The sequence below is a fragment of the Aphelocoma coerulescens genome, chromosome 14 (genome assembly GCF_041296385.1).
Source record: "Aphelocoma coerulescens isolate FSJ_1873_10779 chromosome 14, UR_Acoe_1.0, whole genome shotgun sequence".
NCBI lineage: Eukaryota > Metazoa > Chordata > Aves > Passeriformes > Corvidae > Aphelocoma > Aphelocoma coerulescens.
The window spans coordinates 7,982,441-8,006,153 of record NC_091028.1 but is presented as its reverse complement, the minus strand read 5'-3'; the positions used below and the strand labels follow the sequence as shown (position 1 = coordinate 8,006,153).

Sequence of the window (23,713 nt, the reverse complement as noted above, 5' to 3'; positions counted from 1 at the left end):
AATCTGCCTTGAAGAAATTTGGGTTGGCTGATTTCAAATGATCCAAGAACTCTGCTGAACCCTGCAGTCCTGCAAGGGTGGGATTAATCTGCAGATTACCAAGGCCAGGCTGGAATTGTGATGTCTGCAGTACTGACTGATACATTTGGTTGACATAATGAAATCTTTTACATTTTATCCACTACTGGAGTTTGTCAGACTCCATCTGGCCCATAGGACAATGTTAAGTTTTTGTAAAATGGGTGAAAAATTCTGTAACTATAGAAAATATTAAGAAAGATATGGGTGAATCTAGGAACTGAATGTAAAGGGGGAAAAAAGTTGTCCGATGGCTTTGCTTGTTTGAAGAAATCAAGTAATACCAGCTCTAAAAACTGAAAACATACTGAAAACATACCAGTCAGTATTTTTTCAGTAAAAGCACACAAAATTTACTGACATCTGCATTGAATACTGGCAGAACAGAGTTGGCTGATTTATTTATATATAAACATTTCACTTAACTGTTGGGAGGGGTGGTTTAATATGATTGTGTCCCTGTAGCACTCATAAAGTTATTGATTACAATACATGAAATTGTTAATGAAATTGAGCTGACACTTTTCTGTATGGTATTTGACTGTTCTGGTATCATGTTAAACCTAACCCGAAGGAAATCTTTAAAAATTCTAAAATTCTGTCAGTTGGGTTTTTTAAATTTTTATTCTTGATTTAATGACAGAAAGTATTTTTAAGGTATTTGTAAAAAATAGAAAGGATTTTCTAGGAAATGACAAGGTTCAGAAATCCCATCATCTTTAGAGTTGAGCTTGGGAAGCAATGCCATGAAGAAGCAATGACATTATCTCTACTCCCATCTCCCTGTAGCAGTTACATTTCCTGTGTCAGGATTTATAGCCAGGGGAAGAAGCAATTTGGAGAAGCTGAACAAGTGACAGTGTGTCTCATTAATATGCATGTAGTGAAAAGGTGCATTCTGCCCTGCATCTGTGGTGAAAACAAAACAGCTGCAACCACAGGCACACTTATAAACATTTGTATTAAAGCCAGATGCAGACTAATTTGATTTGATCAATACTTCTGATGTGGTGTAAAATAACACTGCTTTTGAAAGACTGCTCAAATTAGTGATGAGATTAACAGCATTTTTATGTGCTTTGCTGAATAGCAAATAGTGTTGGCATCATCTTAAGTGTGCTGCCTGTGTACATGACTTCTAGATCTGAAATGAGTGAAAATGCACACAGAAATTAATCCTTTTTGTTCTTTCTTCTTAGATGAACTTCGTCAAGCTATCGTGGCCATGATGAATAGAAAGGATGAACTGGAAGAGCAGAATAGGTAGTTTGCTTTATTTAGTCAAGAGGGACCGTAATTTAAAAAAGATCTGTTCTCTAATACAAGCTGTCCTTTCTGTAAAGCTATACATAATATTTATGTAACCTTTTTGATGTATATATTATTTTTCTGTGAAAGGTTAATGTAATCATTCACTATTTAAATGTTGATACTGAAGAACAGTGTTTTGAGGGCAACTTTTTGCTTTTAGTTTGAATCAGATAACTCTTTGTATCTTGTGAGCTTTTGCAGTTGTATTTTTTTCAAAACCAAACCTTATAGCCAAAATTCTGAAGCTCTCTTAAAATAGCTTTCCAAATGAAAGAAACTTCCAAAAGTTTCTCCTAATGCAAATATTCAGAAAGTTTCTGGTTTTCCCCTTCTGGTGAAGCAGTGATGTAGGACGGCTGACAATGTAATGCTGAAAGTGGCTTTCATTTCTGACTATCTTAATGTTCACTTGGGGAAAAACGATGATGTACATGTAGAAATGATCAGCTGCTTATATAAAATGCCATCAAACCTACTTTGTATTTATTTAGTTTATTGAAACACATAGTTAGATGAATGAAAATACAAATGTATTCAATGCTTTAGTAGGACTATTTTGGTAATTTGTATTTTCCTGTAGATATTTTGGGTTTTTTTATGCTGAGCCTACCAACTGATCCTATTTTCCTGCCTCCTATTCTTCCCACTCCCATAATTGTAAGTTACTGCCTCATTCAGCTTTGTGGGGTTTTTTGGCAGAAGGACCAGGATGCTATGGGTTTTACCATTATGCGTCATGCTGACCTTTTCTATCTCATCAAGAGTTTTTACACAGAGGTCTGTGGCAGTGCTCTTGGCAGAGACAAGAGCCCTGCCTGTCTTGCTATAAATATATTGCTTATGGATTATTCCCAAGATGTATGGACTTGCACTGAAGTACTGAAAACAGCTTATGAGCTTTTTTAAAAAGCAAATTCTTTCTGCGTGATAGTACAGTAGATCCCATAATAGGCTGTGCTATGGGCTTGTTGACAAGATAGTAATACAAATTAATAGTAAGCATTTGCAACTGCTTTTTCCTTGTAGCTTTTCATATCTTTGTATAATCAAATCAGGTGAATTTATTACATTTAATAATGAAATTTTAGGATGACATTAATGGTATCATTCAGGCAACCTCCTCTGTGATTCCTAGAGTATACTCTAATTGCCAGGTAGTGTATGCAGTGTTCTAGGAGAGATTGTTGCCTTCTTGCAGGTCCCTGCGAAATCTGCTGGATGCAGAGATGGAGCATTCTGCAGCACTGAGGCAGGAGATGGAGAACTGCAGAAGGAAGGTGGCAGAACAGGAGGAGCGACATGCCACAAAAGTCCAAGCCTTGGCACGGTAAGAAGTGCTGAAAATGTCTCAAAAAGTAACTGCAAGGGAACAAGGGAATAACAGAGTCTGTATACAAGAGAAATCATTTTCAAATAGCTAAGTTTGCAGAAGAACATAAGTGATTTAGGACTAAAAATCCTATTGTAAGCAATAGCTGTTGCTAAACATTATCAGCAAGCAAGTACCAAGTTCTGAAGTGGTGCAGCTGTTTTTCCCATAGCTCTAGGAAGATCAGCTGGAACAGGTTTCTCAGGACCATTTCCAGTCAGGTTTTGGGGAGCATTGTTGGCAGTGACATGTTGGCAATGCTGTTCCTAGTGGGGTCCAGGCTGCTCATGGCTTTCGTTGTCATGGAGGGGGTGTTGCATGCTCGTGCTCAGCTGCTTGTCCCCCAGGGCTCCCAGATCCTCCTCCACAGAGCTGTTTTACAGCCCTCCAGCACTGACTGGGTGTCCAGGCTACTTCTCCCCAAATGCAGGACTCTGCATTTACGCTTGTTGAACTTCACAGCCATTTTCTGAGTCCAGTTCTCCAGCCTGTCTCAGTCCCCCTGGATGGCAGCACAACCACGCAGTGTCTCTCTGCTCCTCAGTTTGTGTTGTCTATGACCTTGCTGAGGGTGTGCTCTGGCCCAGCATCCAGGTCAGTAATGAAGGTGTTAAACAGCATTGGCCCCAGTATTGAGTTGCCTCCAGCTTGACTTTGTGCTACAGTGGAATTTAAAGAATTTTAACCCTCCCCTTGTCTAAACGTGATTCAGCTTAAGAAAGACTTTTGAAGGTAAATGCTGCTGTAACAGTGTGACTTTCTTCTCAAAATTCAAAACAAGCTCTGGAGTAACCATGATGTGTAAGATCTTGGGGGTGATTCACGTGTATAGTAAACAACAAACAATCCAAGAGTTAAATAATCTGCTTTACCCAGAGAGAGGTGTTTGTTTTCTGCATGCACAGGCAGAGTGTTTAGTGTCAGTCACATAGTACCACAGCTGAGATTCCTATAAGCTTCTTATTACCTATTTGAAATTGTAAATATAAAGCTTTCTTAAAAAAAGGTATTTAGGATGCTACTAATTCTGCTTTTGATGACACATCAAACCAAACTACTTGCTTTGAGGGAGGGAGAGATATGAATAAGTGGGTTTGACATTCATGTGCTGTAAGGCAATAGAGACAATGCAAATACTTCATCATTTAATATTCATGTTTCAGGTTATAGGAGTTGTATATTCATATTTCTTTGACTCACTTCCCCCACAATTTTAGAATTTGCAATGACATATGGGTGAATCAGATATTTGTCATGCACATAGCTCTTTAAAGAATAGATAAGAAGCTTGTATAACAAGACCTGAAGAGATGCTCACTTAGACTAACGAGGTATTTTTGAACAAGTCTGTGTAATTTCTCTTATTGCTATATGGGTGTGTTGTGTTGATTGCTCTTTTGAAAGTCAGTTTGCCTTGTCATGTGATAAAAACAGTGTTGGGAGCTGCTTGGGCATGATAAATTCATGTGTCACGGGTTGCTTTGGACTTGGGAGGCATTTCTTTAATGATTCATTGCAACTCATTTTCTGACATCCTAACATAAGAAACTTCGTATGTAATTTTTTTGGGATATAGGTTTTTCTTCTAAATTTTTTATTGGTTTACTTTGTATGCTGTAGGTGATGCTGCTGCAATAATAAGAGTAGTAAATTTTTAAAATAAATAATATTTTAAATATTATGCTCAAGAAGTTGAGCAAGCTGAATGATCTAAAGATTTTGAAGCAACAAAAAGTTTGGAATTTCTTTGTGAGTGCTGCAAAATGCACTAGGTGAGTACGAGGAAACTAAGTTTCAGATATTTTGAAGTAGTGAAATCTTACTGCTTCCCTTGAAAACAACTGATCACATGACCAGAGCAGAAAATTTTCCTCAGTTGTAATGTTCTGAATATTTTAAGGCAAGGGAAATCATTCAGTAACAATCTGACTGTTGTGATTTGATGAATGAATGTTTTTCAGATTATGAGAGCTGATAATTTATGTGTGTCCCCAAAGCTCTTTTGAAGAATTTGACATAAATAGCTTCCTGAAGGCTTTGAGAACACAAATTTCAGTGACACATCAGTCAGTGCTGAAATGATGGCTTCTGGAAATCTGCAGTTACTCAGCTGGTCTCCTGGACTCTCCCAAGAGTCTGTGGCCTCCCAGACAAAATGCTAGTTTACTGAGAGACATTTTCCCAAGTTTCCCAATTTCTCTTTGAAAAATGGAAAAAGTCTTAGGTCAGTTTAATTTCAAGTAGTGGTAATCTTGTTGTTCCATGTGAAATATTTGAATAGTTCTTTCATAACAGTTGTTATATTGTTCCAAAAAGGAGCAGGCTCAGGCTCAACCTATTGCCAGTCTTCTGATAGAATACACTCAACAGTCTCTCTAATATAATGTTGTCAGCTGGTCTTTTTTGTTTGTTTTTGTTTTGATTTTGGTTTTTTTTTGTTCTCATCAATGAACCTTTTTGAAATTGCATGGACGTATTGTGCCAGTGGCTTCTTGGAAATACTGAAGTTTTTTAATGGAGTTTCTTTTTTTCTGTGTGGAATACTATTACATCCCTTTGGAAGGCAAAGAAATTTATTGAAGTTGACTGTGAAATTGAATAATCTCAGATTGCATATTCTCAGACTATGTTCAGCAATGTTGGAGGAAAGCATATTACAAAGGGCAGGCTTTGCAGCAAGAAAAGCAGATAGAGAAGATGAAAATGCACTGTGTGGGGAAATTGGGGATGAGAATTTGGCTCTACTTTATCTTACACTTCTATATACGTCCTGTTTGCTGTAGATTCTGTAACCTAATCTGCCTCCTCTGTCTACTGTCTGTATTACATCACATTGTGTTTTGATTTGGCATTTTCTGTTAGTCTGTTTTACAACACTTCTTTCACAGCCATAGCCCTTCTGTGATGGGTGAAATGATGTGTGGTGCCTCTTGAAATGATTCCATCACTTCCCTTAAGCAGCTTCTTAGAGAGAAGAAAAAATACTTCTTGTTCCTGCTTGTGAAAACTAATTTGAATATTCCTATATTAAATGACTTTTTCTTCCTGCTTAGTTAGTTGGTGACATGTCACAAGTCATCAGTAGTTGCTATACACAAAAAAATACTGGAAGTGGAAGTCAGCACATTTAGTGAGGGACAAAGGAGCTTCCTAGAGAGAGCAGGAGGAAAATTATTTGGTAGCAGGGCATCAGCGAGGGTAGGGAGAAGCAGCAGTAGCATGGAGAGGAGGAAGAGAAAGAACTCCTAAGCAAGGTGATAACCTCCCAGCCTCCATCTCTGAGTGAGAGAGCCCCCAGACAGGGAAAAGGTTTCAGTGATGGCCCTGCTTCAGCTGCAGCCCCAGCCCATGACAAGCAGTGAAGTTTATCACATTATTCCTCATTGCAGCTTTTTCTGGAGATTGGTTTTATTGTATAATCTCATTATGTTGTATGCAATTCAACTTCTATTTCAATGAGTAACAGTTCTCATTTTCTTTATTTAATTTAGGGTGTATTTGATGACGATTAATTGTGATCTTGCATCTCCTAATAGTAGAATCATTCAGGTTAGAAGGCATCTCTGGAAATCCTCTAGCTCAACCTCTGCTTTATATTCTACATATTGTTGCAGGACATTGTTTATTTTAATTCATTCTTAATGCCTGCAGGTTTTTTTATTGTTTGGATATTTGTTACCTTTATAGTATTTCCTAAGAACCAAAACTTTTTTATCAAAACATAGACATCTGTTGGATTCTTGTAGCTTGTCAATTTGTTTGCTTTGTTTTATTTTATTTCATTTTTCCCAATGCTGAATTTAGGAATAAGACACTTTTCTGACATAAGCTTCACAGAAAGCACTTGCTAGAATCTGATATATGTGCCAGAAACTTAATTACATTATTCTTCAGGCCACTATACTTGAGATACATGAGAAATTACTCTTTTTCAAATTCTTTTGTTACCATGCTCATTTTGCAGATGCCCTGGAGAATTTTTTCAAGAAGCAGATATGTGGTGGAGTTTTGTTAGGGTTTGTTTCTTTCTTTTTTTCTATTAAGATATAAGAAAATAAATCCTATAATGCCTCTTAATCTGCAACAAAAACTGTATGCTCTATGTTCCTTCACTGGACGCAGAAAAAGGCAAGTACGTGTTTCCTAAATGCAAGCTTGTTTTATGCTGCTAAAAGAAATTACCATTTTGACAGAAGTTTTGATTTTCTTTTAGACAAGGTTTCCTTAAATGCTAATTTTTAAATAATGAAATAGAGAGGAAGTGTCATTATTTTTGATTCAAAATTAGGCAGGGAATTGAAGGTATTTGACAACTTACATTTATTATATAATTGATCATTCCTATATATAACCTATAAAGCTTAATCAACAACATTCACTAGACCTGTGCTAGTTGAACAAAAGGAGTAACTTGTAGGAATACTTGATTGTCATCCTCTGTCATTGTCATTTTCCCCTATATCAGCTCATATTACCATCTATCTTTCAGCTTATTAAATGGAAGAAGTGAGCAGGCAGGGAAGTTTGTTACAACAAATTTGGAGAAGGGTGTGCTTTTAGTGGTGCTGTTCTTCCTTTGTTTTCCTGGCTATTTCAGCCTGATTTTTTTTTTTTTCTCCCTCTCTATCCCCTTCAACTTGTACTTAGTCTTGTTGCTTATTCTTCAGCACAAAATGTGGAACTCTTTGGGGCACTTTAAAGATGCTGAAAATGTGTTGATCTCTGGGCTCATAACAGGTGAACAGTTCTGCTTCAGGTTAGGTGGTGTAGTTTGGATACATTACAGAAGTACAGCTGGGGCCTGCACATAGAAACATTTAACATCCTTCAGTGTGAAGATCTGACCTTTAACTCCTGTACAGGAATTTCTCCTCCTGTGAAATGCTTGTTAGGAATATATCTGATAAAACACCTCTTGAAGTCATTAAAGCCTTTTTAATGAGTGCTTACTAATTCAGATTAAAAGAACTATATAAATTCATATACATCAGGATGGGCCCTCTTTGAAATCCAGCTAAATAGTAGTAATGAGAAAGAGATGTCAAAGAATGAGGAAATAATAACTTGATAAAGAGGAATATTAGAAAATTGTGACTGGGCTATAGTATCCTGCTTTGAATTTCAGTCTTTTATCAAAAACCTTAAGTGAATTAAAGTCTTTCTCAACTTCATCTGTACTGTATCAATTTTAACGCACAGTAGTAAAAAATGGATTTTTTCAATGGCTGTCAGTACAGACAGAAGGTACTGAATCTATTCTCATATGTAGAAATGGGGTGATATATGGTTATTTCATGAGAATCCTTAATACTCAAAATATTGTAACTGTACACAGTTATTTTCATGCAGACATTTTTACAGTTCTGGTAAGAAACCTTTTTGTTTAGCTGTCACAGAATTTTTTTTCATGAATGAATTATTTAGGTTTGTTTTAATGTAGTATATAGGATTAAAATGTGTTTTAATGTTTTTTTTTTTTCCCTTAAGCTGAGTATCAACATCTATCTCTGGTGGAAAAACGGATTTGTTCTTTGTAGTCTCAGAAATGAAAAATATCATCAAATGCATAAAATCATCAAGGACTTAAAATTCGATTGTTGAGCAATCAATAGTTTCTCAATTATTTAGCAACCTCCTACTAAAATGCTGAATAAAATTGAGGTTACAAAGTTCAGCAAGCTGACTTGAAATCCGTAGGAATGGGAATATAGTGCCAGTCAAGGCTTCTTATAGGAGCAGTATAGCACTGCTCACAGCAGCAGTTTGTGTGTGTATATATATAATATATGCAGATTTTATGTGTGTGTGTATATATAGTATAAGGACCATCAAACATACTTGCATGTTTTTTTGAATACTTCTAATTCTTAAATGAATTCCCATAAATAAAATGCCAAATTTTTTGTGTATCACCTGTTTACAGCTCTTTGTGCTGTGTTACATGTCCAGGTTCCATCGTGCCTGGAGCATGGCCTTGGCTGGCCCAAATTCCCTTCTCTCTCTAAACACTTGTGGGGTTCCATGCATTTGTGGCACCTGCATATTTCTACCTTGATATTTTCTTAAAGAAGAATAAAAGTTGTTTGAATTCACAGTCTGGGAACACATTTTAGTTATGTTTCTTCGGTATAAACATTTCTGTTGTACTCGCTTAACTGAATGGGCTTAGACAGATAATTGAATTTTCAGATATGTGATTTGTCAGCTTTGTTTAAAATTCAATCAGTTTGAGCCTTTTTTATTTCCTGCCCCCCCCCCAAATATAGGCTAAGGTGCTTAATGTTGTTAAGTGGAGCCATGGTAGTACCTGGTTTGAATACTTGTACACTCCAAAGAGAAATGAGATGGGCACAGGCACTGAAATATGACAGCCGAAGGGATTACCTGAATTTCTTGTCTTATGGTTTTCATTTAGGAATGGTTTGTGGAAAACTTTTGCCTTGAATGTTGTTGCTGAAGTGCTGGCATTTTCTTACAATGATAAAGCCTGTTTCTAGAGCTGAATTATTACTTGCTTGAAATTAGATAGTTGCAAACTACTAAAATAATGATCTCATTTTACATTGGCCTTTCTGAATTTCCTTATGTAGTATCCTATCCTTATGTTTTAGTTGATTGTTGATTTAGATGTTTGTTTGCCATCAATATAGCATATTATAGAAAATTTAAATTAAACAATTAATGGAAAGTTTTTGATTATGAGATAATCTGTTTCACTGATGTGTTTATGTGGTCCTGGAAAACTAATTTTCCTGGTACTCTGCTGTTGATTTAATATTTAATATGTAAGTTTTTTTTTTCCTTGCATCATGGTGACACAACTTAGGTAAAGCTCACTATAACAGTCTGTTTGCTTCCATTGAAAAGAACTCTTCATCTATTTTGAGAAAACAATAATATTTATTTATTCTGGTTTTTTTTATCAATAGAGAAAATGAGGTGCTAAAAGTGCAACTTAAGAAGTATGTAGGAGCTGTCCAGATGCTCAGAAGAGAAGGTCAAACAGTGGAAGGTAAGGATAAAATAAAGCAGAGGAAGAATCCATGCACAGGGTTTGTTTTTCTGTATGCTGCCTTTGAGGGAGTAATATCTCTCAATAGTGAAAATAACATAATAGATATATTTTCCTTTTGAGAAAAATACTGATGTAGATTTTTGTACTTATTTTTACAGAGCATTTTCTGGTAGATGAGGTGGTCTTACTTTATTCAATAAGAAATTTTCCAGAAAATGCTGCCAGATGAAAATTTAGCTTAAATAAAAATCTGTGAATTCATGTGATATTGGAATATAAAAATAAATTTAGTATCTCTAGCTTATACTGTTGTTTTGGAGATCAGTATTTGCAGACTGTTTGAAATAGACTCTGTACTGAGTAGTAATGAGAGATTTTATATCTGAAAGAAAATGAGTGAAGTTATTAGCAGTTTTACCTGTTTGTCTTCTGTGGTCTGTGCTAGAAATATCCATGAGGGGATTCTGAATCCTTTCCTGGTGGGACCTGCATCTCCACTGGTTACAGAAAGTGTTTAGAGAGCTGAGAGGGGTTTTCAGAAATTGGCACCATCTGTCTAATTTTTTTAAATTGTGAATATTTTGGTCATAAAAATGGCTGTATGAATGAATACTACTGCTCTTAGGGTCTAGTCACTGTCCTTATCTGGAATTTCAAAGCTTCATTCATCCCTACAAGGGTATTTGTTAGTGAGAACACATGTTTTTACTTCCGACTTTGCTGGAGTGTAGTGATTCATATTAAGAATTATTCACGAAAACCATGGCTTAAGCTTCCTATAATAGCAGAAATTATCCTTCATTAGGTAGTGACAGTTTCCATGATGAGTGTAATTATAGGAAAAGAAAAAAAATATTCCTAGGCTAGCTATATTCCACCATGTTAAAATTATGCAGATTAGTGAGTGATAAGAATAGAAACTGAGTAGGATGGTCAGATTTTACAGATGAAAAAGGGGGATGGAACAGTACCAACATTTCTAAAAATGAGCACATGTATGCTTTATGCTGGAAGGATATTTAATCAATGCACAGTAATTTTCTATAATATTTATCACTAGTGACCAGAATAAATTTCAGCTACATGCAATATTTGTAATAATTTTTTCTTACATTCTAACTTCACATGTTGTATTTTTATAAAACTAAATTTTTTTCCTCAGCTGCCATTTGAAAATTTTGGTGAAATTTTAGTAGTACTGGGGCCTCTGACTCAAAGTACATAAGCATGTAAATAATCCCTGAGAAGTAGCTGCAAAGAAGGAGTGAAACAAAAGGAGTTGTTTCTTTTACCAGATTTATATAAACTATTGCACCCATGGTTTGTATACAGAATGAGTGATTTTAATGATAATTAATCTTCTGAATGGCATGAAAACAAAAGTCTTAAATGCATTGTAGATTTTAGAACACAGATTTTCTGTGACTATTTTGAAAGAGAATAAATTGGGCTTCTGCTGTTATTTTTATCACTATAAATAATGAAGGCTCTATATGTTTGCTACAATAATCAGATCAAATGCTATTGAGTATGGCTTTTAAATAGTTTCCTAAAATAATAAATGAAACTCAGCTTGATACTTTGCTTTGTGGTGACTTAAAAAAGCCAAAAAACCCCACTCAGCAAATGTGATTATAAATAAATTACCCAAAAGTCAGAACTATCAGCTTTCAAAATGAGTGATCACTGCTGTAGCCTGAGCAGTTGGATATTGGTATTTAAATATTTAATAAATGAGCATCTTGATTTTTCAGCCATCAGCAGGAGTTGGCTCTGTACCATTTTTCAAACCTGCTTAGACAGAATATTTATATAAAAATGCTGATCTTAGAAGTCTGGCTGAAGAACTTGAAGCAACATTTATAAGAAAAAGATCTTAAAATAGCTTTGAAATTCACTTAAATAATAATAAACTTCTAAATTTTTCCTCAAAGCAAGAATCAGTTCCCAGGCTCAAGAATTATTTAGTCAGATAAATTATGGTCTCTCCTATCTACCTTACAGTGGCTGTGTATATAGTTCAGATTTTGAAGAATGGTGAAAGCATTTGTTCAACTTCTCTTTTATTAATGCTTTACTTTTATGTTTTAGCTTGTTTTCTTAGAAATTCATGAGCTATGGGGAAAAGTTGAATTAGATTTTGTGTAAGTTGGAGGAGATTTACTTAGAATAGGCCTTAAAGTGATCTTCAAATACATAAATGATAGCTGGGAACAGGAATAGAGTAAACTGTAGTTTTCATTCACTACAGATAAAAGAAGTAATGGGCTGACATGGCAGGTGAAGGGAGTTTGATTAACTATCAGGAAAACCTTTGTGAGAAGAATATTTAACTTTAAATAGGTTGTGCAGGGAAGCATGATATCTCCCTTCTTGGAAGTTTCTAGGAATAAATTAGACAATTAACTCTCAGGAATGGAATAACTCCAGCTGATTCTGCTTGATGCAAAATCATGAAATACTGGGTGAAGTATGGAATGTTCATTCTCAGCCCTATTTGCTGTAATTTCTGTGATATGTAAGCAGTCTATGTAAGTAATATGAAATGATATTTTGGAAGCCCAGTAAAAAAAAGGCTTAAAAGAGAAGCATAAGCTTAATTTTAAAAGACTTTGGGCAGGAATTGCAGGTACTACATACATATATTAGACAGCTGTAGTCACAGAACAGCCAAATGCTTTTATGTTTTTTTTCTGCTAAGATTCCAGTCTAAATATTTCTTACAAAAAAAGGTCCCTGCAGAATTTAGTACTTGTAATATTGCTTAATATTATGGTCTGTTTCGATATTTTAATAACTGTTTCTTATAGAGAGCTATTGTTTCTAAACAGGATGTCTTGGATGTTTATGGAATTTAACTTTTTAATTTGAGGTATCTCTTTGTTATAGTTCTGCCAAACATTTGGAGCACTGATGGTGAATTTACAATTCCAGAGCAAAAGCAAGTAGAAAACAATGAGGAACTGGCCAGCTCTTACGAAAGGAAATTGATTGAGGTAAAGTTTGTACTGCACAGATTTTATGGAATCATAATTGTAAAACAAGGTTTGAAGCTTAAATAGTTTCTTTCTTTGCTTAGTTGGTTTCCCCCTCCCGGAATGTAAAAGATAAATCTGAATTTTTTTTCTTCAAAAATGAAAAGCCTCAGATATTTAAAAGTACTTTTCCTAACAGGGGTATACTTTTATATGCTGATATTAAAATGAAGGTTTTAATAAATAAGCAAGTTTCTTAAGGTTATAACTGATGGTGGTGAAGTTGAAAGGATCAGAGACACTAGGTTTGAGGTTTTGTGTAAATTACAGTGTATAATTACAGGTATGGCTGTGTTGGCAGTTGAGCTTTATTTAAAAGGAGGGCATAGTGAATTGTGTAGCTTTTTCTATGCTTTCGTGTTGGTTTCTGATTGCAAACCATGTTTCATTTTTGTATTGCTTATTGAACACTGCAGTAAGGAAATGTGTGATAGAAGCTACTACTTCTGTTGATATGGCCATGTTAGAAAAAGTTCCTAAGGCAAGATTTACTTTTAAGATTAATGTAAAATTCATTAAAGGAGAAAAAAAGATAGATTAGGGTTTCATCCTAAATTTAAATACAAATTATTTTCAAGACAAAAGTAATGAAATTTAATATCTAATACCCATATCTCCTATTAAATATTAAAAGAACATTTTTATAGAAAGTAAAACAATTCTATATGTCTTTCCCTTGCCCAAAATACCCTGAAATTTGATATCCACATTAACTGATTAACATGAAGATGACTAAAAATGCAGGTCATGGATCAAAGTGCTTAATACAGTTCTTCTAAAACATTCAAACTTGTTTATCCTTTTCTCATAGGGCCATGTAAAACTAATGCTCTCCCTGACACTTACCTTTAGTTGAGTTCTTCTGACTCCTTTCCTCTGTTCTGTACCTATCAAAAGATTATCTTAATTAAGAACACACCTAAAATCTCCCACAGCTTTAAAAGTCTCCTTAGTTGTACCAAGTTTGTTCTGTGTGCTCAGGAGTTTGTTGCTGATGCTTGAGTTTGTGGCAGAGTCAGTGGTGACACAGCTCTGGATGTCGCTGCAGGAGAAGCCTTTTTGGCTTGGTCCTTTGCTGTGAAACATGAAGTGATATTTTCTTTGTCATTTCTCTGGAGACTGCTCTCAAATGTGGTCATGCTGGGCAGGGGAACTGCAGTGATCTCAGGCCCTTAGGTTTTCTTTTGACAGCAGGTGTTTAGAGTTCTCTTAGCATGGAGCCTCAAGTGTTTAGCCTCACTTGACTTCTATTTGGGTTTGTGTTCTTTAAACTGTTTTCTCATATAGGAAGGAACAAATTTAAATGATCCTCTGTCCAAGGGAAACTTAGCTTATTTATACTTTATTTTTTTGCTTCAAGCATATTGTTATGGAGAAAAACAATTGTGAAGATGATTGAAGTCCCAGTAGGGAAATTTATTGCTTAAGCTTCATTGTGGATTGAGTAAAGGAACAAATGACACAAAATGTAACTGAAAGGGTATAATTATGAGGAGACCTCTTCATTGTTTTAGCAGACTTTGATGCAGGAAAATTAAAGGAACTTAATATTGTTATTCATTGCTCCTTTTGATTTGCTGTGGTGGTAATGCATTTTTCTTTGACAAGAAAAAGTATTGAAGTAAGTTAATTGCTAATAAGTGATATCTGCCAGTTGTCCTTTTGATAATATGTAACAAGTGATTTGCTGTTTTATTTGCTGTTAAATTTCCTTTTTATTATTTAACTTTGCTAGGGACACTTATAAGTTTTTGCATTACTTGTGTTTTGAGAGAGTTGTTGAATTTACATTTTAATTGAGTCTGCAAGTAGAAAGTTATTTCAAGGACATCCAAATTAGAGGGAGAGAAAATAGTCACATCAGTCTGGATTTGGCTCTTCAAAGAGACAGGCACTGAAAAATCAAACATGATTTCAAATATGTAAACTACTGAGCTTTGTATCCATTCATAAATTTTTATATTGCTTTTGATAACCAATCAACAGCAGTATTGCAGCTTTTCCCTGTGAATTTGCAACTAGTTATGTGCTGTATCTCTGTACCTGAAATGCAAGGAAATTCTGCCTTCCAGCCCAGGCTCTGTGTAATTAACAGTGACCTGTTAATATTAACCTGATATTCTTAAATGTTACATCACCTAGTTTAAATTGGAATTAGTGGTTAAGCTAGTATGGAAGATAATTTCTCTGAAGTTAATAGTATTATATTACTGTTTTCTCTAGTATATTGTTGGCGCAGTTTAGCTCTTTTTTGCATATGTGTTACCGTGATGAATTACTGGATTTGAGGGACTCCCTCTAATATAAAAAGAAATTGAAAAAGAACAGTTGAAGTTCACCTCGAGAAAATTATTTTTATTTTTTATTTATAATCAATGATGTCAGATCCTGGCTTGTCAAATTGAAGCTGTTTTTTTCTCTTCACTTTGATTCTGTGAAGGATGCAGGTTTGTGTAGAACAAAGCACAAAATTAAAAGCAGGCACTAAATTAAACTGAATTCTACTGCTTTATTTTGGGGAACTTCCCTGAGGAAGAGGGAGAAGGCAGAGTAATTCAAGAAAAGGAAATAATGAAATTCACAGATAGTAATGAACTGCTTCCAGAAGGGAAATTATGAACTCTTAAGAGATTTGGCAGTAGTTCAAGTCCCTGTGCTGTTGAGGTGCCTGGATTGAAATTCATGTTGTTCAGCTGTGCTTTCGTGCTGTTACTCCGTTGCCTCTGCTGTTCTTTACCTTTGGATGGGGGTATGAGGAGGAGGGAGGCATTCCAAGAGTTGCTGGAACTGAGGAACAGGTTTAACCATGCTGCTGGGTCAGCCCACTGGAAGGGGCCCAGCAGTGCCCACTGTGTTCATCTGACTGCTGGAACTTTCCATTCCCGTCATTCCCCAGCCCTGGCACTCTCAGAACATCCTGTATCACCTGATGCTCTCTTGACTTAAAATGCAGAGCACAGCCACAGCCACACTCTGTGTCCAAAGAGGCCACTCTGTTTACCTTTGAGAACAACCTGTGCCACAGCCTAACTCTGGCATTTAGACTCCTCTGACCACTCACAGATATGCCTGGAGTGATTGACTTCTAGCTCCAATCCTATTAAAATCCCAATTAAGAGTGAAGAATACATCACTTATGAATTATTGACAAAGTTAATGCAGTTTGTGCATTTTGCATTATTGCCAGTTCAAAATATTGTGATTAGTTTGTACCTGTTGAGTGCTGCATTCATCAAAGAATTAAACTGAGAACAGGAGTTAATGAGTGTTTTATTAGAATCAGTTGTCGTATGATCTCAACTGACAGGAATAAAATTTGACATGAAGTTGTATTTTGTCCTGTTGAATTCGATATCAGAACTGCATTTCAAGGCATGAGTCAAAATTATAGCAAGGTCTGTTCTTAATGATCAGTTCATACTAATGTTATTAGCAGTACTTGGAGAGTATGGTAAAAGAAACTGATACACATTTAAGAAATTACATAGTGTGGTTTGTTTTTTTTTTTTTTTCCCCAATTCAGAACACAATTATCCCTTGGCTTTGCTTTTCAGGTGGCTGAAATGCATGGGGAGCTGATTGAATTCAATGAGAGGCTGCACCGTGCTTTGATGGCCAAGGAAGCTCTGGTGTCCCAGATGAGACAAGAACTAATTGATCTGAGAGGGCCGGTGAGGATTTGTCTATTGCACTGTAGAATATTCCTCTGGAATAGGCTCAAACCTTACTCATGATGAAATATCTATTAGCTTGTAAGAAATAACAGACCTGTGAAGAATTGGCTTTGCACAGTTCCTTTGCTAACTATCGTAGATTATGCTTTGCATTTTACATTTTCCTTTTAAAGCAAAGAAGATATCCTTTGGTGTTTATTCTAGCTATAAAGTAAGGTAAAAAGCTGTTGCTGCTTGAGTTCTAAATGCTCTTGCAATCCAGTTTTCTAGCAACTGCTACTTCCTTTGATTCTACAGGTATTAGTCCATCATGGCATTTTTATGAACTTTTGTACTTATATAATGTTTTGTAAGAGCACAGCTGAAATAAAATGCTCACGTGTCCTTCCTTCCCTTAATGGAGTATTGGTTGTAAAAGAGGTTCTACGTGCTTTGTGTTTTCCCGTAAGTTGCTTATACACACAAAGTACTTTGTTTTAGCATCTTTTGCTTGTAAAGGCCTAATAATGATGTTCTTTCCTGGGTTTTCTATATCTTTCAAAAGTATATGCTTTTACAAACCCCAACTTGTTTCTTTACAAAACTGTAGCAAATTCTATCATAAAGGACTCACAAAGGTGATACATTCACAATCCATTTGCAGGATTTTGGTTTTCTCTTATTGTTCGTCAGTAATAGTTGTTATTGGCATTTATAAAATTGAATGTTGAATTGTAATTTCCTTATAATATTATGCTTTCTTAATTGAAAACATAATAACCAGTGCATGGAAATTATTTCTGTTTTGTAAATATAGGTCCCTGGAGATTTGAGTCAAACATCTGAAGATCAGAGTTTGTCAGATTTTGAAATGTAAGTTTCATAATTCACATTTTTTCTCTTCATACTGTCTTTATGAGAAAGGAGAATAAGCAAACAGATTCAATAATTTGCTTTTCCTATATTATTTCCAATAACTCCATTCTTAGCTGTGGTGTTCCATTGTTAAAAAGTATGGAGAGCTGCACAGACCATGCCCCAGTGTCGTTAAGAATGCTGAACTCAAGGAGTTTACATTTCGGAAGATTCCCTTGGAGTGCTTTTTAACTGTCCTAGATCTTGGTATTCTGCCACACCAACGAGTTACTGGTTTTAGTGCTTTGGGTTTGATGGGTGCTGGTTGCTATTCATCATGTGGTGGACTTTCTCATTTTTACAGAATAGCTCCTAATCAATGCTTACAAAAAACCCCAAACCCCAAAATCCCCACAAACAACCCACCCCAGATCATTCTAGACTGTTGTGATTTGCCTTTAGCAGTCAAACTGATGAATCTTGCTTTTGTGGATGGGGGGGGGGGGGGGGTGAAAATGTAGCTGATGTGTTTGAATCATAGAAATTTGGAGCTGGGTGACAAAGAGTGGATGGAAATGCCTTCTGCATAATTATGCAGTGCTCTTCTGTTATTTAATGAACTTTAGCTGAGGTTTGTGGCTGAAAATGTTGAATTTGTTGAAGTGAATAATTTTTGCTTCATGTGTATAATCAAATGTTGTCAAATGCATGCTGTGAAAATAAACTCAAAACCCAGAAAACCTGCAGAAGGAATTGTTTCAGCTGGGTTAATTTTAGGGAGCATTTTTAGTTCCTGCACGTATAAAAAGTTCAGGCAGAACTCCAATTTTTCTGCTTTCAGATTTTCATTTGAAATGTTGCTTTGTTGATCACTTTGATCATTATCTAAATCATTGCATGTAGTTGCTTTGCAATTCTTATACATAAATATGATTCCCTATTTTAAGTTTTTCCCTCTCCTCCTCAGATCAAATCGTGCTCTTATTAATGTTTGGATTCCCTCAGTCTTTCTGCGTGGAAAAGCTGCCAATGCATTCCATGTTTATCAGGTAAGTGAGACAGCTTAACAGGGATTTTGTGTGAAAGTTTCTGACTGAAGTAGCACATTTTAATAATTTAAAGCTCTTTGTATAATTTCATTAGAGATCAGCTAATGAGCAGCAGCAGTAACTTCATATATATTCATCCATAGGATTGTGTTGATTATTCAAAGAGCATATTTTGAGGGTTGACTTTTAGCAGTTTAGTACTTTAAAAGCATGCTAATAAGATGACTCCATTGGTCAGGGAGTGCAACAATTCAATATTAATGAGTAACGCCTTCTTCAGTGTGCATGTACATGTTTTACTTCAGTTTTGGGGATAACAATGACCAGAAATGTTGCTTGACAGACAGATGTGGTTTACTGTAGTAGCTCACTTGAAAACATCTTGAATAATGAAACAGTTCTTCACTGTGTGTTATTGAACATGTTCACATTGTGTTCTGCCTCGGGCAGGTCTGAATTTAGGGTTTGTGCTCCAGCCCAGCTTGTAGTTGAAGCATTGAAATTTTATACAGTTCCTTGATTCCTGGATTCTTGGTTTCAGAGCAGTGACACCCTCCATGGATAGAATGGCAGTGTGGACTTCAGACCCTCTCTAATGTGCTGTCCCAGGTTGTTTGTATTTCTTTATTTGTGGATTGTTAGCAGCTGCAAAATTTCTCCACTTATGTTTCAGCCACATGTACTTCTCAACAAGATTGCTGAAGCTTGTTAACATTCCTCTCACTCTGAGTGATGTTTTTTTTTGTAGAATTTTGAATCATTTATGAAGTGTTGGCAGATAGTTGAAAAATACAGGAAAACACCCACCTTTCGGCCAGTAAAAGACAATGAAAAATAAGACTTGAGGTAATGGAAAGAAAAGCCACCAGGATAAGAACAGTTAGTAATTTGTTCAAAAGCACTGAATAATCAATCAAATTGAGATGCACAGGTGTGTGGAAATCTAACTTGTTGACAAGTGTAATTATTTCTGTCTTTCTGGCTTTCATATATTTCTCCACTCTGCTGTCACTGGCTACACATTCTCAAACCCAGACACAAGTCTGCCATCACAGAAATTCTTAAAAGCGTCCATATCTCACCCCACCTGTTACTCTAATGATGTTGCAGATCCATGACCACTAGAAGAGCTCTGCTTTCTACTGCTTCTTTCCTAAGTTGCTCTGTGTTGTTTTTCATCCTGCTTGAGCAGGGAGAGTGGACCAGATGGCCCACTGTGGTCCCTTCCTTACCCATTCTGTCAATTCTTCGGAGAATTTAATGTATTTTTAATTTTACTTGTAACTTGGTATCAAATTAGGTTACTAAAGAGTCCGATATTAGTCATGCAGTTTCACTGAACATCACTGTACAAGTGTTGTTGTGAAAGCCTGCAAAGTATGCAGAATTCACATATGCTATAGGTGTTCTGCACATTCAAAAGGAAAAATATTGAGATAAGCCAAGCTTCCCAATTCGTAAGAGATTCAGAACTTTACCCAAAATCTGCTGATGTGAGTAGATGTTGCTTGTCTTTAATGGAAAACAAAGAACTTGTAATTGAAGGCTAAGCCTCTTGAGAACAGGAAAAAAGGAAGCAAAATATTTCTAAAAGATTGGAAATTCTGAAGCTACAAAAAGACAATCTTGAGAATTTTATTAGGTTTTTTATGTCTACAGTATAAAGTCATAATATTGGGCATTCATAATGTGCAAAATTTTGTTTATTTGTGTATTTGAAAAATGTACAAGTTCTTCTGAATATGCTTCATTCATTATCTTTTCACACTTGCAATTTACAATTTTTTTTAATGTGAAAAGTTAAGTATAACTATGTATAACAGACAGAGGGTAGTCAGACTAGTTTGTCTTCAGTTACAGAACAGCACAGGATATCATAGAATTTTTCCAACTTTGTCTTTTAATAGTTAAGAGAAAAAGCAACCAAGAATTACCTGTAGAAGTGGCCTAAAATTTCTATAATTCTTGTTAAACTTTGATCATGGCACCTGTTGAGATCTTTCCTTATTAAAGAATTTGTGAATATCATTCCTGCCAGTTTTTGGTCTCAATAACAGGAGTGTCACAGGTTTTCTTCCACTGTGCATCTGAAAGAGAAGCATTTTCCCAAACATACACAATACTGTGATGAAACATTGGAAGTGAGTGCCACATCTCTGATCAATTATATAGTCATGTGCTTGCTGAATATATATTTTACGTTTTATAGCGACCAGGAAAGCATTAATTTAGAAAACTTCAGAATAGCTTCAGTAACAGCACTGTGCATTTATCTTATTAAATCTCTGCCAAAACACATGCTCCTGATTACAGAGAATTTGATTCAATGTTGAAATTGTGGAAGAGGATATTTACCAGGCTACCAGTATGTCCTGAACAGACCCAGACTGGGAGTGCAATTAGGATAAATGAGTAAGCTCATTTCTGAGTGTCTTTTTATTCATAATAAACATCATTTTTACTGCCTTATCATTTATTTCTTCAGTGGCAGAAAATTAAAATGTATGTATAACTCTTTGTATCAGCTACATGAGAAATGACTTGTGGTATATCAATCTAAAGGAAAGTAGCAATATTACAGAATATTGGTGTGAGTGAGATTATTACCAACCCCTTTAGGAGTTCACATTTCTCTCGGGAGTACTTGAGTAAACAGATGTAAAAACTGACTCTTGGTTGTGCTGATTAATTCTGAGAAAAATACATCAAATGAACTTTGGAGAAAGGTAAAGTGTGCCAGCTGGAACAGGCAAAGTTTGAAATTTTGATTTGGTTAAGCATGATTTTTTGATATGCTAAATACTTATGGCTGTACTTAAAGCTAATTGGAAATCAGCCCTGAAGTGCTTAACCTGACTGAAAATCAGATCATATGTGTGATACTATCAGGGTAAGATGTTGCTACTAAATGAAGGTGCTACAAAAGGGCATGAGCCTTGACCGTTGGTATTCCAAATGCAGTTCAAGTGAGTGTATTTCTGATAGGGCTTTATTTTTTCTGCATTTTCTATTATTAGAAGGCTAAAGAGATTGTCCTTCTCTCCCCTCCTCCAGTGAGCCACTTTGTTAACCTTTGCTGATTTGGAATTGTGTGTCTCTGGAGCACTTCACGTGAAGGACAGAGCAGGACTGTGCCAGGGGAGACTTACTATGTCACAATTATTGTTGATACACTTTAGAATTGTTGTGCCTCTTCTGTCCCTTTTTGCTTATAAATAAGTATTTTATAGCAGAAAATAAACTGTGTACATATCACTTGCCTTGGAAATAGCCAAAAGAGGGTGGAAAGAATTGCAGAGCATCTCAAGTAGTTTGGAAAACTCTGAACTTATCAGTTCTACAGTATCTGTCATCTGTTTTCATGGACTTATAAATGCTTCTGAAGAATGTAAGAATTAGGAGAAATTAATATGGGTTGCTGTGCCTCTTCGAAATTAATGCAAATTTTGCACTTGTGCTTCTTAAACCAGGAAAAGAAATTAATGACAAGTTAATTTGTGTATCAGGAGGGTCTGACCTGGACAGGATAAGAATAGACTCCTGCAGGAGTTTTGTTATTGTGCTTGCTTTTAAAAATATAATTTTATGTTTTTAAATTTAATGCAGATTTGTAATGCTGTTTTGAAGGACATTTCAAAGCATTTATTTTTGTGTCATGTTAACATCTGTTTCGGATGTTCAAAATCAGTGCATTTTTCAGTCTTAAAAAAACCCAGATGTTGCTCTTCAGTAAATATAGCAGGAAAAGTTTCCAGCACCAGCATAATTGTCACATATTTAGAACCATCAAATAGTTTCTTTAATTTTTGTTAAGGATTAAGGATTCTGGATAAGCTCAGAAATAAGGCTGTGGACTCCAAAAGCAAGCAGCATTTTATAATGAATCCTATTAGATGTGGAAATTTCAATCAGACCTCTGTATTTGCAGAGTTACACTGCACTCTTGCAGTAATGTTAAACTGGCAGAATTAACTGGTTATGAATCTTAAGGGTTTAAAAACAAGCTCTGGAAATGTAGCCAAATTTTATGCTCAATTTGAATGGCTGAGTTCAAGGGGACAGTTGTGAGCAGCAGATAATTCAGTGCCCTAGTTTAGCACTATCTGTTACTGTCTTAAAAATTAACAGAGCTGTAGATCTGTATCATTCAACTGTGGATGTTTCAACAATTAGAGGGTGTATAAATTTTAGTGGAAAATCTATTTAGAATTGGATGTGCACTTCAGTGCAGTTACTGAGTTAAATTAAAAATATTTTTTCACTTGTTTTCTCAGAATATAAAATAGTAACAGAAAAATGCATATTTTATAATCTCTGTTCACCATGGAGTTGTTATGGGTTGTTCTCATTCTGGATTATTCCTTGTGGAGAATAGCAGACTGACTGTTTTAAATGAAATGCCAGTAGCAGATATTATTGAATAAATAAAGAATAAATCTCCACATGCAGTGCACCAGGAATTCAAAGGTGAAAGAACTGAAAAGTGACTGGTAAATAGCTTCTGGCTTGCATACCAGAGATTTTAAAGTAGCTAATCTGACATAATTTTTGAAAGGATTTAAGGAGGTCTAAAAACCAAGTTGTTACAAATAATTAGGAAAGGGATAAACAAATAGAAAATGCTGTTATGCTGTGTATAATCTCTGGTTTATCTGTGTGCAGTTCTACTCCTCTCCAAAGAAATATATCAACTGCAAATAATATGGATGAGGAAAAAAAATCTTTTTCACTGGAGGAGCATATTAGAAATTCTCAGCTTGCATGAAAGGCAACTGAGAGGGGAGTACAATAGCAGTCTTTCAAATCATGAAGGAAATGGAGAGATTTTTAACTGTTTCAAAATGTAAATTAAAGCATTGATTGAAACTGTTGTGTTGCAATTTCAAAACAACTGCATGACAGTGGTTTTCTCCACAATATATAATTGGGGTGAATACTGAAAGTTTGTGGGTCTAGAAAATAATTGAGCTAATTAAATTGAAGAAAAATCAATCCAAACACAAAGATGTGACTTCTTTCTAAGGAAATCCCTGGATAATGATATTTTGGAATAAAAAATACCACTCTACCTTTTGTTCATATTTAAATGTTCTGGATAAAATATATTTCATAATTCTCCAAGGAATTTTCTGAACTGTTGAAATCCATGTCCCTTACTGTAAGAGCACGGTGCAAGAAACTTGGAGGTCATGGTATAACTAAAAATGACTTGCCCTTGCAATGTTATGCTAATAATGACTAATTTAGACCTAAAATGGAAATATTAGGTATGATGATGAAATATCTTTCCTTCCAACTAATGTTTATCTTCCGTGCATGGCAAGCTCATTCTAAATGTCTTCAGAGCA

General features: G+C 35.4%; 1 protein-coding gene across 3 annotated transcripts in view; it reads left to right on the top strand.

The window, feature by feature from the left end:
- Window positions 1–23,713, top strand: part of SNX29 (sorting nexin 29) — a 115,975-nt gene that overhangs the window by 24,896 nt on the left and 67,366 nt on the right. For 2 of the 3 annotated variants that reach the window (XM_069029508.1, XM_069029507.1), the window contains exons 12-18: window positions 1,278–1,341; window positions 2,588–2,716; window positions 9,688–9,770; window positions 12,663–12,769; window positions 16,363–16,479; window positions 17,279–17,334; window positions 18,284–18,365. In XM_069029508.1, coding sequence (XP_068885609.1) covers window positions 1,278–1,341; window positions 2,588–2,716; window positions 9,688–9,770; window positions 12,663–12,769; window positions 16,363–16,479; window positions 17,279–17,334; window positions 18,284–18,365 — 638 coding nt within the window. Of the gene's footprint in view, window positions 1–1,277; window positions 1,342–2,587; window positions 2,717–9,687; window positions 9,771–12,662; window positions 12,770–16,362; window positions 16,480–17,278; window positions 17,335–18,283; window positions 18,366–18,906; window positions 20,745–23,713 lie in introns of those variants that run through there. The other variant, XM_069029509.1, reaches the window with a different exon arrangement.